A 15033-nucleotide genomic window follows, 5' to 3' on the forward strand; every position below is an offset into this window, starting at 1 on the left:
TGTGTGTGTGTGTGTGTTAATGTGTCTGTAGTATGTGTGCTGTGTGTGTGTGTGTGTGTCTGCATGGTATGGTAAGTTAAGTTGGCGATAGGAACACAAGTTCAACTGAGGAATGGCATAGCAACAGTATTGCATGGCAACAGTGTGTTTTCTTGATCTTCACCTGGTTTAAAACAAGATAACTTTCTAAGCACTCCTGGTCACAAAACATCAGTTTATTCACATCGGGGAAGAAGAGAGAGGGAGGAAGAGAGAGGGAGGAAGAGAGAGAGAGGAAGAGAGAGGGAGGGAGGAAAAGAGAGAGAGGAAGAGAGAGAGAGGAAGAGAGAGAGAGGGAGGAAAAGAGAGAGAGGAAGAGAGAGAGAGAGGGAGGAAAAGAGAGAGAGGAAGAGAGAGAACACACACAGTACAAGGCATCAATGTAGTGGAACAATCCTCGGTGAAGTAAGTGGTTGATTGGTTTGTTCTGTCTGAAAAGCTGAGGTCTGGGACAGGAAATGATGCGACATTCTTCTGTCTGAACAGACTCACATACACACTAACTCAACACACACACTAACTCCACACACACTAACTCAACACACACACTAACTCCACACACACACACACACAGATGTGTGACTAGCAGATGGTGTGGGGTGTGTGTGCGAGTGGTCTGTCCAGGGGGAGAGGGGAGGGGGGGCCGACGCTTTTAAACATAGACGAGATGTGGAAGGCCTGGAACAGAAGAAAATACACTGGTCAGACACACACGCACACACACACATATGCACACACATATACACAAACACACACTCCCTCACCACCCAGTATGCAGTGAGAGCTCCCAGCAGGAGGCCGGCCAGGACGTCGGAGGGGTGGTGCCGGTGATCTGAGACCCTCGTGAGGCCCGTGTAGAACGCCACCAGCACCAGGAAGCACTGCAAGAGGGGGCGGAGCAACCTGACGCCTGGCCACGCCCACCGTGCCTGCAGGTAGAACTGGGGAGGGGGGGAGTAGCAGGGGAATGAAAAAAAACGAGGGTTTATATTTGACTTTCTCCTTATCCCTCTCATCCTCCACTCCTCCTCTCTCTCTCCCTTCGCCCTCCACTCCTCCTCTCCCTTCGCCCTCCACTCCTCCTCTCCTCTCCCTTGTTTTTCTCATGTCCTCTTTCTTTACAGCTCTACTGGAAAGGAGAGAGAGACAGTGGAAGGTGGAGGAAAGAAATGCTGACCTCTTGGTTTTGACCAGGACAGATCTTCTCTTTTCTCAAACTGTCCATGTAAGCATATTGTGGATTACACTGGAGGAGAGAACACATACACACACACACACACCCACACACCCACACAGGCATACACACACACACACACGTCCACAGCCACACAATAGAGCTGGGTTGTGCAGGGAGGTCAGGTCCTCCTCTGTCAGACTGGAACAAACACTTCTCTGTCTGCACCACTTCTCCTTTCTCTCTCTCTCTCTCTCTCCCTCTCTCTCTATCTCTCTCTCTCTCCCTCTCTCTCTATCTCTCTCTCTCTCTCTCACCTCACACCCTTTCTCCTTCTACACCCCCCCTCTCTCTCTCCATCTCTCTCTGCCTCTCCTGTTTCTATTTATCTGTGGTGTGTAGGTGTGTATGGTGGTACTCACTGCTAGGTACAGCATGGTGTGTATGGTGGTACTCACTGCTAGGTACAGCATGGTGTGTATGGTGGTACTCACTGCTAGGTACAGCATGGTGTGTATGGTGGTACTCACTGCTAGGTACAGCATGGTGTGTATGGTGGTACTCACTGCTAGGTACAGCATGGTGTGTATGGTGGTACTCACTGCTAGGTACAGCATGGTGTGTATGGTGGTACTCACTGCTAGGTACAGCATGGTGTGTATGGTGGTACTCACTTACTGCTAGGTACAGCATAGTGTGTATGGTGGTACTCACTGCTAGGTACAGCATGGTGTGTATGGTGGTACTCACTGCTAGGTACAGCATGGTGTGTATGGTGGTACTCACTGCTAGGTACAGCATGGTGTGTATGGTGGTACTCACTGCTAGGTACAGCATGGTGTGTATGGTGGTACTCACTGCTAGGTACAGCATGGTGTGTATGGTGGTACTCACTGCTAGGTACAGCATGGTGTGTATGGTGGTACTCACTGCTAGGTACAGCATGGTGAACATTGCAAATGAGGCGTGGCCAGAGAAGAAGGACTTCCTGAACAGACCAAACAAACATTTAGAAACCGAACACACACACACTCACTCACACACAACCCCCCCCCCCTTCAAACACACCATGCTGTACCTGGCAGTGAGTACCAACACACACACACACACACACACCTGGCCTCCTCCACCAGGCGGTTGTCAGGCTGCCTGCAGATCACCGTAGTGACGTATCTTCCTGGCGTGCAGTTGAGCGAAGCATACGTGACTCCGCACACAGACAGGAAGTGAGGTCGCAGCCGCCCCACGCTGAGCTTGGCCATGTTGGTCAGCGATTGGCCGACGCTGCAGCCAAACAGGAAGCTTCCCAGCTCCTTGTACAGGCAGGAGACATACAGGTTCCCCACAAAGGACTTGGAGCTGGCGCCATGGTAACGCACCCGGTAACACTCGCCCACAGAGATCTGAGAGAGAGAGAGGAGGAGAGAGGGAGAGGGAGGAGGAGGGTGATGTTGAAGAGGAGGGTAGTGATGAAGAGGAGGGTAGTGATGAAGAGGAGCTCACAGTGAGGCCGGTGATGATGAAGAGGAGGGTAGACATGACAGTAGTGATGAAGAAGAGCTCACAGTGAGGCCGGTGATGAGGAGGCCGGCAGAGATGAGCAGCTCATCTGGGACGGCCTCATGGGGGAGGTAGGGGAAGCCTAGAGAGACGTCTCCACAGACCACTCCACGCCTGTACGGCCCCACCACCTTCAGCTCACACAGGAAGAACGGGATAGAGGCTGGAGGGGAGGAGGAGGAGGAGGGGAGGAGAGGAGGAGGGCAGGAGGGGAGGAGGAGGGCAGGAGGGGAGGAGGAGAGGAGGGCAGGAGGGGAGGAGGAGGGCAGGAGGGGAGGAGGAGAGGAGGGCAGGAGGAGAGGAGGAGGGCAGGAGGGGAGGAGGGGAGGAGGAGGAGGGGAGGAGGAGAGGAGGAGGGCAGGAGGGGAGGAGGGGAGGAGGAGAGGAGAGGAGGAGAGGAGGGCAGGAGGAGGGGAGGAGGAGGAGAGGAGGGGAGGGGAGGGGAGGAGGAGAGGAGGGCAGGAGGAGGGCGGGAGGGGAGGAGGAGGAGGAGGGGAGGAGGAGGAGGAGGGGAGGGGAGGAGGAGGGCAGGAGGGGAGGAGGAGGAGGAGGGGAGGAGGAGGAGGGGAGGAGGAGGAGGAGGGGAGGAGGAGGGGAGGAGGAGGAGGAGGAGGGGAGGAGGAGGAGGAGGGGAGGAGGAGGGGAGGAGGAGGAGGGCAGGAGGAGGGCAGGAGGAGAGGAGGAGAGGAGGAGAGGAGGGGAGGAGGAGGGCAGGAGGGGAGGAGGAGAGGAGGAGGGGAGGAGGAGGGCAGGAGGGGAGGAGGAGAGGAGGGCAGGAGAGGGAAAGGGAGGGGGTAGAAGAGAAGGGAGGGGAGGGGAGGGGAGGGGAGGGGAGGGGAGGGGAGGGGAGGGGAGGGGAGGGGAGGGGAGGGGAGGGGAGGGGAGGGGAGGGGAGGGGGTAGAAGAGAAGGGAGGAGGGAGGGGAGGGGAGGGGAGGGGAGGGGAGGGGGAGGGGAGGGGAGGGGAGGGGAGGGGAGGGGAGGGGAGGGGAGGGGAGGGGAGGGGAGGGGAGGGGAGGGGAGGGGAGGGGAGGGGATGGGAGGGGAGGGGAGGGGGTAGAAGAGAAGGGAGGGGAGGATGGAAAGTGAACACAAGATGAGAAAGAAGAAGGAGAGATAACTGAATATTCTTCTCATAGTCTCAAAGGGAGGATTACTGTTACTGTGGTACAGGAGAAGAGAGAGAGACAGAAAAAGAGAGAGAGGGCAAGGGGCAGTTTCTCTAGAGAAAGAAGCGAGCTAGTTCATCATCAGGAGGAATGCGAGGGTCGTAACCCGCCTCTACTGAGACCAGTTCAGACCTAGCAGCTGTTCTGGGATCAGACTGACCTGTGGCAGGATCATCATGCTGCAGACTGTAGACCCTGGCTAAGACTGATTTGGGAACAGACTTTAGGGGTCAACAGTTCTACATCAAAACACATGGGAAGCAAATTCAAATGTGATCATAATTAGGAACTGAAAATGTGTGTGGTGGGGCGTGCGTGTCTCTATGTGTGTGTGTGTGTCTCTATGTGTGTGTGTGTCTCTATGCGTGTGTGTGTGTGTGTGTGTGTGTCTGTGTGTGTGTGTGTGTGTGTGCATGCTCTCCCAGAAGACAAAGCCCAATTGTGGCAGGAGGCCAGAACCAGAGCTAGCCCTGTCTCGGTCTGTCTCTAATTACACACACACCACACACACACACACACCACACACACACACACACACTACACGCACGCACAAACACACACCACACACACACACACATCTATTATCCATTATCAGACCATTATTATCACAAATAAATGCACTAGTGACCTACTAACCAACGAAAAGAAAACAGAAAATCTTCAATTAGACAGAAAGATTTACCCAGAAACAAGCAGAAAAGATCCACACCGATCAAAAGTTTTCTTTTCAGCGAGGGTCCCGTGATCTCAATGTGTTTCTGTCCGGTACAGGTGTCTTTCCCTGGCCTACCGGCTGTCCGGTTGCACCCGTTATCCGGTAGTTTTAAGTTCAGGTCCGGGTGAAGGATTGGACTATTGGAATTTTGGTGCACGGATTTGTCAAACATCGTCGTAGATATATTTGTTCTCAAACAACTTGTGAACTGAGTAAAAATCCAACTTGCATATCTCGATTCATGCGTTGACCGTTGTTCCGTTAAACGTCCTCTGTGCTGACAACTGACCTGAGCTTACAACGTAGAAGTTCGATTTGATTTAGTTTTTTTTCCTATTTACAACTCAACCTGAAACGCGCCCAGCTAACTGTAGCGTAAAACTCTCGCTGAAGTCACAAAACGTTCATGGAGGATGCTTAAACCTCTCCTCACACCGAGAGAGAGTGAGAGAGAGAGAGAGAGAGAGAGAGAGAGAGAGAGAGAGAGAGAGAGAGAGAGAGAGAGAGGGAGGGAAAGACAGAGAGAGAGAGAGAGAGAGAGAGAGAGAGAGAGAGAGAGAGAGAGAGAGAGAGAGAGAGAGAGAGAGAGAGAGAGAGAGAAAGCGGGTGAAGGAGAGAGGGTGAGAGTGATGGAAGAAGGGTGAGGAGGCTGTATAGAGAATTAAACAATAACGCATTTACGTTATACATTTTGGAAAAAAACCTTCGTGAATTTGTCAGTTTGCTCGTGTGTGTGTAAGTTATCCTAGCGCATACAGGCCAATAATTTCCAGCAGCGGAAGGATATTAGGTCAGTGTGTGACAGGACAGCGTGATCACCGTTTGATTCATGCTGCGTCAAAAATGTGACGTGTGACGTCTGACGAAGGATAAGCGGTGAGGAAGGAGACGTCTATAGGCACGTATGTCTATGCGTATAACTATGTCTAACAAAGTGAGTGTGTGTGTGCATGTTTGTATGTGTTTGTGTGATAAGGGCAGCACACGCAAACTCACCTGAAACTTATAAATATATTTCTCTTTCAGAGAGAGTTAAACAGAGATGAAAGAAATAGAAGAATATTATTATTAGCAGTATTATCGTCATTATTATTATTATTATTGTCGTCTAACTAAATGTTTGCTAAACAGTTCTCCTCCTCTCTGTATTACTATCATTGTTCTCATTATAATTTATTGCTGCTTTGTAAACATTTGCAAATTTACTTTATGTCAATAAAGCCTTTTCTAAACTGTTTCGTAACTGACCTGAGAGAGAGAGAGAGAGAGAGAGAGAGAGAGAGAGAGAGAGAGAGAGAGTGAAAGGGAGAGAGAGAGTGAAAGGGAGAGAGAGAGAAAAACAGAGAGTAAAACAGTAAGAGAAACCAAGAGCAGGTAGTTCTCCATATTGTGAGAGAAAGCCCAGAAATATCACTGTGTGATTTTGTCAGAGTAGCCACTACGTCACATACTGTAGCCAGAGAAAGTCCTGTCATGTGATAGATGTCATTGTGGGGGAGGGAGGGGGGAGGGAGGGGGTGTGAAGTATTTAGTGGTCCTGGAAAGAAGACTCACTCAGCATATTTTAGTGAAGTTCCTAAAAGGTGATCCTCCATGACCCTCTCCCATTCCATCTCCTAATCCCCTCACCCTTCCTGTCCCCTCTCTTCCCCTCCCTCACCCTTCCCCCCTCCTCTTCCCTCCCCTCCCTTCACCTCTCCCCTTCCCTCCCCTGGACGAGGTGCCTAAAAGCTTCATTTTGCTGTTCAACTGTAAAAGGGAAGTTGTGTGTGTGTTAGTGTGGTCACAGGGGAAACTACAGTTAATACTGGCATTTGTGACACATGTCCTAAACAGAGCCACAGAAGTTCCTGTAAGCAACAGGCCACCTGGGCTTCCCTCCCTCCCCCCCTCCCTCCCTCCTCTCCACAGATGCTTGTCCAAAGAGGGAGTTCCCCTGCATGCTTTCTAGCAGCCTGTCACTGCAGCACACCATGTGATTGGCTGCCCAGCAGGCCAGTGGGTGTGGCTTGCATGATCACAGGTACATTTACCTAGAGAAGTGAATCTCTGGGACCAATTTATTCTATGTGATGTCATGATGTGGTTTGTACAGTAACCCACACGTACACATCCATACACACACACACATATATACAAACACACACATACAAATACACACATAAATACACGCAGAAAAAAATAGTTCCAAAGGAATGTAACTGTTTTGAGCTTTGGTATTTTGACTTCTTAAAGAGGATGTGTTCGTTGAAAGATCCGCTCCCCTGTAGCCGTTCTACCCAGCAATCTGGTTAAACGGTTAACGAATATGACATTATATATATACCGTTTGGAACCAGAGGCTTGAGAAGTCCACTAATGACCCGGGACAGGAGCGTACCACTGTGTAATGGAACTGTTCCGGAGTCATTGCGGGGGTAGGGGAACGGGACCGTTGGCCCGGGTACGGTGAATACCCTTGTCTTTCGTTTCCTACCACGCTGGGCTTCGACTGGCTTGCGCAACGAGAATCTGTGGAAAGTCTCGCTCTTACGCGCCTGCTCTCGGTTCGCGGCGCTTGTTACTTCTGCTCGATCGTGTAGTGGAGCGGAGGGAGGTACGGGAAACCCATGACTTCCGTGTTTTTCCTCTCCGGCTCGAGTATAAAACTTCAGCAATGGATAGAGGCAACAGATCACTCAAGCACGCAGGGGTGTGGCGCGTGTGATACAACAGGAGAGACTATAAACCTGCGGTTGTTTAATAAAATCGTACTGATGGAGACAGAGAAGACTCATAAACAATATTTTGGACAATAGCGAAATATTGCTTAATCCCGGTTCAATATTGGATTGATCATCCCCGTTACGAGTTGGGTCTTCCCGGTGCACATTTGGACCAGTCTGGATATCCGAAAGCAGCACGCCTCTCTCTGCAGCCCGCTGTTCGCGCTCACAGAGACTACCGGCCTTCGGATCGGCAACGAGATGGACGTAGAATCCCTGAAAAACAGCGCGAGACCTCGCGTCAGGTGCCTGGATGTGTTCCTGGTCGTGTCGGTTATCTCCCTTTTCCTCGCGGTCGTGGCCGTGGCTGGACTTGGAACGATGGCCATCTCCGAGTTGCGGTTGAGCGTGAAATCAAGGCCAAGTGTTAACGTGCAACCGTTCTCGAAACGTGACTCCGGTTCAACCGTATACAAGGTGAGAGCATCTTGGGTTTCTAGCATGTGTGTGTGTGTGTGTATGCGTGTGTGTGGATGTGTGTGTGGATGTGGGTGTGGATGTGTGTGTGTGTCTGGATACAAGCAACTGCTAAATAAATCCCATGTAAAAGCCAGAGAGAGAGAGAGAGAGAGAGAGAGAGAGAGAGAGAGAGAGAGAATGGCCTGTTCACTGCCTGATCTAACCAGTATCCTCTCTCTCCTTGGTTTTCTCCAGATGCAGAACTTTGCCTACCTCAGAGCCTCCACCAGTAAGTCTGTCTGTCTGTCTGTCTGTCTGTCTGTCACTCTTTCTTTCTTTCTTTCTTTCTTTCTTTCTTTCTTTCTTTCTTTCTTTCTTTCTTTCTCTCTCTCTCTCTCTCTCTCTCTCTCTCTCTCTCTCTCTCTCTCTCTCTCTATCTCTCTCTCTCTGTGGTGTCTCTCTTTCTATTTCTCTCTCCCTCCAATATTGCAACGATAACACAGATAAATCACCACTATTGATAATGGGTTTCTGATGCACTGACCTGTGTGGTTTGTCTCCTCCTTCAGGCATACCACAGAACAGCACGCTGGCATTGTCTCCTGTAGCCTACGGCACCGGTTCCTCTGTGGGCTCCATCTACGTCTACAACATGGCCCAGAACATTCTCGGGCTCACCAGGAGCTCCTCCTACTTCCTGTACCTGGACCTGCACCTCACCTGCACGGCAAGTTGTCCCCGTGGTCACCTGACCGTCACCGTGGGCGAGCACCTCACCTGCCGGGTGGAGCTTCCGGAGTGGGAGGAGTCGACGCCGATAACCAGGAAGTGCTGGGTGGTGACCCAGATGGAAGCAGGCAGTCGGTTGGTTGCCCAGATGACGGTTCCGGAGCAGGGGGCAAAGTTTTGGCAGCTGGACAAGAATCATTCCGGATTGGGGATCTTCCTGGTGGACTGAATCAGAACCAGGTGCAAGTTAAGGTGCACTTGATTAAGTTCACCTGGTCACACTTGCTAGGTGTAGATGAGGGGAACTGTGTGTCTTTCACCCTGACACTCCTAGTGAAAGAGACCAGGGTGTGTAAATCGAATGAACTCAATATTGAGCTGATCCTCAGTCTGACTAATGAACTCCAGAGAGACTGCAAATCCCACAATGCACTGTGTGTGCACTTTGACCTTTCCACCCCATGAAGGACATGGCCACAGAGACAATGTCAAAACCCACTTATATTTATGTTATTTTTCCAATTGTATTTATATGGTTTCATGGTGTATTTATGTACTTAAAATAATGTTGTATTTATATTTTTGTATTTAAGTTGGCTGTAAGAATGTAATTGTGGTGTAAGTTTTATAACGAATGTAGGGATCACTACTCTATAATATCAGTGCACTCTGAAGCCAGATGGGTGGGATGTGTTTATTTAGCTCCGCCACAAAGCTGTTCCCAAGCTGCACCTTGGGCATGCCAGAAATGCCACAAATCAAGTGTACCTCATGTTTGTACCAGATGCAGGTACTGGTCACGCATCTCTCTTCCCTATTTCTTATGTTTTGTTTGTTTTTTCTTTCTTTTGCTCTCTCTACCTCTTCCTCTCTTCCTTTCTCTAAAGGAGAGGGAGAGGAGTGTCCGAAATCAATTCTCACTGAGTGAGAAATAAAATACCACAGTTGTCATGGCGAAAATGGAACGTTCTGGTCCCGTGGACCAATGGCGTTGCAGGAGTGACACGGTGTGTTTGTGACACGGTGTGTTTGTGACATGGTGTGTTTGTGACACAGCCCTCGGTGTCATTGCTGTCCTGAAATGTTGAACAGGACAATAAAGAATAACATGATATCCAAAATCCACTCATTTGTTAGTGTGAGTGTGCTAGTGCAAGCTGTCAGTGTGTGTACCCGTGTATGTGTGTGGGTGTTTGTGTGTGTGAAGAGGAAAGGCAGGATAGTGTGTGTCTATGAGTGTGTGTGTGTGTGGGGGGGGGAAGTTCCCTGTATCGGCTTTGATCACATCCTGTTTCATACCTTCAACCTACGTGGTTTAGGGACCTGTAAGTAGGCCAACACACACACACACACACCATTCTGCCTCTCCTCTTGTGCACATATATCTTTGTGTATAGTGTGTGTGTTTCTGTGTGTGCCTGCGTGAACACTGGCTGATAATTGTGTAGTAACACACACACACACGTCAAACAAACACACACACACAAACACACACTGTTCTCTGACCATCATTTTATACTGAGGAAATGAATCCACCTGTCTCTCTGTTCACCTGTCTGTCCACCTGTCTGTCCACCTGTCTGTCTATCTTTCTGTCTCGCTGTTGACCTGCCTGCCTGTCTGCCTTCCTGCCTGCCTGCCTGCCTGCCTGTCTGTCTGTCTGTCTGTCTGTCTGTCTGTCTGTCTGTCTGTCTTCCTGTCTGCCTGTCTGTCTGTCCGTCTGTCCGTCCGTCTGTCCGTCTGTCCGCCTGTCTGCCTGTCTGTCTGTCTGTCTGTCTGTCTGTCTTCCTGCCTTTATGTATCAGTGTGTCAGGTTTCTGGAAGGTTTCATAAACTGTAGCTGACTCAGCAGACGGCACATTCCACTCGCTCACCAATACTTGTATATGCCTGTGGTTACTGTGTGTGTGTAGTGTGTGCAGTGTGTGCAGTGTGTGCAGTGTGTGCAGTGTGTGCAGTGTGTGCAGTGTGTGTGTGTGTGTGTGTTCTGAGATAAGTTGCATCGTCTGTGCATCTCTGTGGCAAGAGAGCTGCAGATTTATAAGCACAAACAACACTGCTACTGTGTGTGGTGTCTCTCAGGCGTCTCTACTGTGTGTGGTGTCTCTCAGGCGTCTCTACTGTGTGTGGTGTCTCTCAGGCGTCTCTACTGTGTGTGGTGTCTCTCAGGCGTCTCTACTGTGTGTGGTGTCTCTCAGGCGTCTCTACTGTGTGTGGTGTCTCTCAGGCGTCTCTACGTGACAGAAAACATATTTTCTATCCTCTGAGCACCATTTTAACACACAACACCTCGTGGCACTATGCCAGCAACAATCACCATGACAACAAGACATAGAGTGAGCACAGCTGTTTATTTTTGGTGAAATAACTCTGGATCACTATGACAACCTGAATGTCAGATACCTTCAATGAACCAGAAGAATCGATCACATCTGGCCAGTAATCAACTCATGATACATCGAGAGAGAGAGAGAGAGAGAGAGAGAGAGAGAGAGGGAGAGAGAGAGAGAGAGAGAGAGAGAGAGAGAGAGAGAGAGAGAGAGAGGGAGAGAGAGAGAGAGAGAGAGAGAGAGAGAGAGAGAGAGAGAGGGAGAGAGAGAGAGGGAGAGGGAGAGAGAGAGAGAGAGAGAGAGAGAGGGAGATAATAGAGAGAAAATAGATAGACAGAAAGATAGAGAAGGACATAGATCGAAAGAGAGACAAACAGAGAGATCTAAGGGATCATGAAAGCGCCCATGTAGTTGTCGGTGCGTCCCCATTTAAGTGAACTCCCGTTGCTCACGGTAACAAAGATGGCGTCGCCGGTGTACAGGTGAAACACACCACCCAGGTAACTGTTGCAAAGTTGGTCCAAATTTGGCTTGTTTTTACCCCCAGACCACGAGAACCTGGGAAACAAGAATTACACATCACACATTCCGGCAGACACACACAGACAGACAGGTAGACGGATATACAGACATGCAGACAGACAGACACGCACACACACAAACACATACACAGACACAGACACAGACAGACAGAGATACAGACAGACAGGTAGACAGACAGGTAGACGGACAGGTAGACAAACAGGTGGACGGACATACAGACAGACATACAGACAGACAGACAGGTAGACAGACAGGTAGACAGACAGGTAGACAGACAGGTAGACAGACAGACAGACCATGTCATGAGGTCCTGTGAATCATCGTAACCTCTGGGAAGCTTCTTGACTTTGTGCGTGAACAGGGAGCATTCCTGGAAGTGTACTTTGGAGTACACATAGTAGTACCCTTTCTCTTTCACCTCCAGGTAGCCATCTTTGTAATCCATGCCTTTAGTGTAGGCATCACCTCCTGGGCCAGAGTCCCAATGGACTACATCTTTAGACACCATATTGGATCCTGAGAGAGGAGGACGGAAGAGGATGGGGGAAGAGGAAAGTAGAGAAAAACAGGGAAGAGAGGTGAGAGAGGGTGAATAGTGGAGTGAGAAGGAAGTGGGAAGAGGGGAAAAGGGAGGAAAAGAGCAGAGTGGAAAGAGAAGGGTTTGTGTGAAAAAGAAAGAATGAAAAAAATCAAACAAACCAACACAAAAAAATCTACAGTAACATACCTAACAGGTGTGCTGAGGCCTTCTGCTGTCTCTCTGGTGGGCGTGTCCTCTCCCACGTGGGGATCTCATTGGCCTCTGAGCCAGGAAGAACCAGGAGGAACCAGGAAGAACCATGACGAACCCGGAAGAAGTTACAAGCCATGAGCACCCTGATGAGTTTCTTTCCCCCCTATCAGTGGTGAGTGGTGTCTACCTACCTTTAGATCCTGACCTGCTGAGGACTGAACCATCCTGAAAGGTTGGGGGGGGGGGAGTGTGAGTATCACGCACAAATACATATAATACAAACATCAAAGCACACACTAGAACACTCACGCACACCTGTACGTAAAATCAGGAACATTCAAATCTACACACAGAGACACTCACTCAGAAACACACACAGTCATCATTCCTCGACATACCTGATGGGGCAAAGGTGTCCTTTGCAGAGCCTGGAAACAAGGAGAGAGGAAACATAGCATGAAACCGAGAGGGAGAGGATGGAGGGAGACCAGAGTGGGATTATTCACTGAACGACATGTGACAGTCAGAGGAGAAAGAGGTAGTGGTGTCATAGAAAGGGGGTGTGATGTCATCGGTGTGTGTATGTGAGTAAATGTGTATGTGTGTGTGTGTGTGTGTGTGTGCGTAAACAAGCAGAGGAAAGTCCCAGGAATCAGGGGAAGGACCATGTGGACTCTTCATCTCTACACTTCCACATCTCTCTCTCTCTCTCTCTCTCTCTCTCTCTTCTCTCTCTCTCCCTCTCTCTCTCTCTCTCTCACACACACACACACTTCCACATCTCTCTCTCACACACACATACACTTCCACATCTTTATCTCTCTCTCTCTCACACACACACACCTACACACTTCCAGATCTCTCTCACACACACGTACACACAAACTGCCAGATCTCTCTCTCTCACACACACATACACACACAGTTCCACATCTTTATCTCTCTCACACACACACACACACACACACACACACTTCCACATCTCTCTATCTCTCTCTCCCTCACACTACTTCCAGATCACTCTATCTCTCACACACACGTACACACACACTTCCACGTCTCTCTTTCACACCTCCTCTCTCCCCACACACAGTCACACACACACACACAGTCACAAAGACACAACCCCCCTCACACACATACACACTCACCCACTCACACACACAGACACCCTCACACACACTCACCTCTGTCCTCTTGTACAGGTAGTATATACAGCCAGATTGGACGACCAAGCCCAGGAGAGCCAGGCCCACCAGCAGGGGAAGGAGCCTCTGACAAATTCCTCCCCAGCGACGATGCTGCCTGCTGGGCAGAGGGGCGATGCTGGCCTGGCTGTCTACTACGAACACCTGGGGGTAGGGTTCCATCCTTGCCCCTCCGCTGGGCTTTCCTGCTCCAGGTGCTGACAGACAAACCAGTCCTCCTGAAGGAACACCTTCCCTACACCGTCTCCTTCTCTCTATCTCTCTCTTTCTCTCTCCTTCTCTCTCTGTCTCTACCCTTCTCTCTCTGTCTCTCTCCTTCTCTCTCTTTCTCTCTCCTCCCTGACCTCTCCTCTCTCGCCCCCCTCCTCCCCCCTAGCTCTCTCTGCTCTTGTCTCTGGAACAGACTGAGTGACTGAAGCCGACCAGACAGACCAGAGCAGGTCTTGTTCCAGTCAGTCCAGTTCTAGAACAGATCTCGGGGTTCTCACAAGCGGACGCCGGAAGCCTTGGGTATCAGTGCAAGGTCCAAGGTTCCAGAACCCACCGTCTAGAACGTCCAGGAGACTTCTGGAAGAGGACCCAAAGAAACGTGCGCTCTTGCTTTCCTCCCTGTGTGTGATCCACTAGGCTTGTTCTTCTGCAATGCATGCATGTGCAATGAGGAAATACAACGTGTGTGTGTGTGTACAAACAGAACACGCCCTTAAAGGCGACTGAATGTGGTTATCATCTTTTAGTTGACACTTCCTCTCTCTCTCTGTCTCCTTTCTCTCTCTCTCTCTGTCTCCCTTTTCTCCTTCCATGTATCTCTCCCCTCTCCCTCTCTCTGTCTCCCTTCTCTCTCTCCCTCCCTCCCCCCTCCCTCTATCTCTCTCTCTCTCTCCCTCCCTTCTCTCCCTCCCTCTCTCTCTCCTTTCTTTCTCCCTCTCTTTCCACATTCTCTCTGTCTCTCCTCTGTCCGTAGATTTGTAAAACACACTAATATGTCTGTTTACCTGAGTCACTCCCACAAATTCCCAAACACACACTCAGACATAAACAGACCACTTACACACACGCACACATACACACACACAGGCACAGCGGTTTCCGTGGCAGCCGGGTGGTGTGCAGTAGCGATAAAGGGAACAGGAAGACAGAGGCCTAGTACAGAAGACAGGTGCATTGTGGGTAATATGTACAACCAAGCCAGACAACACTACTGACAAGATTCTGTGTGTGTGCACATGTGTTTGCAGGTGTGTATGTGTGTGTGTATGTGTACACACAACAGTGTTCAAAACAACAGTATAGGTAGTATAGGTGAGAGAAATGAGAAAGGGAGAGAAAGAGAGGGAAAGAGAGGCGAGAAAGAGGGAGACGGGAGATCCTGATAAACTGAGCGTCTGTTGCCATCTGTTGGTTTTTCAACAGTAATACATTGTCTAAATCTCACTCATTCTAACTTAAGTAAGCTACCACAGTAGACAATTCATACACAGTCTCTGTCTTTCTTGCAGTATAATATTTCGGACTCAAAGACAGGTGAAAGTTCAACCAAAACCTGTGACTCAACAGTAGGCCCTACTTGTCTGTGTGTTTCTCAGCGTTCGTAAGTTATAAGAGTTATAATAACACGCATTCACAGCACAAACGTTGACAAATTTGTACAACTTTCCCGCGAGTTAACA

At 49.9% G+C, this 15033-nt stretch overlaps 3 protein-coding genes and 1 long non-coding RNA gene across 4 annotated transcripts; 2 read left to right on the plus strand and 2 right to left on the minus strand.

Annotated features, from left to right (window-relative positions):
* Nucleotides 1-194: 194 nt before the first annotated feature.
* Nucleotides 195-5035, minus strand: LOC146237311 (phospholipid phosphatase 3-like). The gene is made up of 6 exons (XM_084685231.1): nucleotides 4624-5035; nucleotides 2779-2936; nucleotides 2330-2616; nucleotides 2144-2201; nucleotides 804-980; nucleotides 195-717 (listed from the first exon to the last, which is right to left on the minus strand). The coding sequence occupies exons 1-6, from the start codon at nucleotides 4826-4828 to the stop codon at nucleotides 622-624; spliced, it is 981 nt and encodes a 326-aa protein (XP_084541357.1). The 5' UTR covers nucleotides 4829-5035; the 3' UTR covers nucleotides 195-621.
* A 2341-nt stretch (nucleotides 5036-7376) lies between these two features.
* LOC146237312 (uncharacterized) lies at nucleotides 7377-9637 on the plus strand. Its single transcript, XM_084685261.1, has 3 exons — nucleotides 7377-7838; nucleotides 8076-8109; nucleotides 8390-9637. Exons 1-3 carry the CDS (start codon nucleotides 7623-7625, stop codon nucleotides 8776-8778), a joined length of 639 nt encoding a protein of 212 aa, XP_084541387.1. The 5' UTR covers nucleotides 7377-7622; the 3' UTR covers nucleotides 8779-9637.
* Nucleotides 9638-9729: 92 nt separating this feature from the next.
* On the plus strand, nucleotides 9730-12294 carry LOC146237313 (uncharacterized). Its single transcript, XR_014740563.1, has 3 exons — nucleotides 9730-9874; nucleotides 11847-12000; nucleotides 12157-12294. It is a non-coding gene; the product is annotated as an uncharacterized LOC146237313 (long non-coding RNA).
* Nucleotides 10917-13660, minus strand: LOC146237314 (tumor necrosis factor ligand superfamily member 14-like). Its single transcript, XM_084685236.1, has 6 exons — nucleotides 13343-13660; nucleotides 12554-12583; nucleotides 12347-12380; nucleotides 12150-12224; nucleotides 11719-11938; nucleotides 10917-11437 (listed from the first exon to the last, which is right to left on the minus strand). The coding sequence occupies exons 1-6, from the start codon at nucleotides 13523-13525 to the stop codon at nucleotides 11263-11265; spliced, it is 717 nt and encodes a 238-aa protein (XP_084541362.1). The 5' UTR covers nucleotides 13526-13660; the 3' UTR covers nucleotides 10917-11262.
* Nucleotides 13661-15033: the final 1373 nt, after the last annotated feature.

Source organism: Hypomesus nipponensis, chromosome 21, assembly GCF_054491055.1.
Source record: "Hypomesus nipponensis isolate SF chromosome 21, ASM5449105v1, whole genome shotgun sequence".
Lineage (NCBI taxonomy): Eukaryota > Metazoa > Chordata > Actinopteri > Osmeriformes > Osmeridae > Hypomesus > Hypomesus nipponensis.

Excerpts from the sequence above, each read along its gene's own strand:
- LOC146237314 (XM_084685236.1), bottom strand. The coding sequence starts at position 13,525 with ATGGAACCCTACCCCCAGGTGTTCGTAGTAGACAGCCAGGCCAGCATC. Across the intron at positions 11,939-12,149 it reads GGCCTCAGCACACCTGTTAG|GATCCAATATGGTGTCTAAA; the intron begins GTATGTTACTGT and ends CTCCTCTCTCAG. Across the intron at positions 11,438-11,718 it reads TCACAGGACCTCATGACATG|GTTCTCGTGGTCTGGGGGTA; the intron begins GTCTGTCTGTCT and ends CTTGTTTCCCAG.
- LOC146237312 (XM_084685261.1), top strand. The coding sequence starts at position 7,623 with ATGGACGTAGAATCCCTGAAAAACAGCGCGAGACCTCGCGTCAGGTGC. Across the intron at positions 7,839-8,075 it reads CCGGTTCAACCGTATACAAG|ATGCAGAACTTTGCCTACCT; the intron begins GTGAGAGCATCT and ends GGTTTTCTCCAG. Across the intron at positions 8,110-8,389 it reads CTACCTCAGAGCCTCCACCA|GCATACCACAGAACAGCACG; the intron begins GTAAGTCTGTCT and ends CTCCTCCTTCAG.
- LOC146237311 (XM_084685231.1), bottom strand. The coding sequence starts at position 4,828 with ATGTTTGACAAATCCGTGCACCAAAATTCCAATAGTCCAATCCTTCAC. Across the intron at positions 2,617-2,778 it reads TCCTCATCACCGGCCTCACT|ATCTCTGTGGGCGAGTGTTA; the intron begins GTGAGCTCTTCT and ends TCTCTCTCTCAG. Across the intron at positions 2,202-2,329 it reads CGCCTGGTGGAGGAGGCCAG|GAAGTCCTTCTTCTCTGGCC; the intron begins GTGTGTGTGTGT and ends TGGTCTGTTCAG.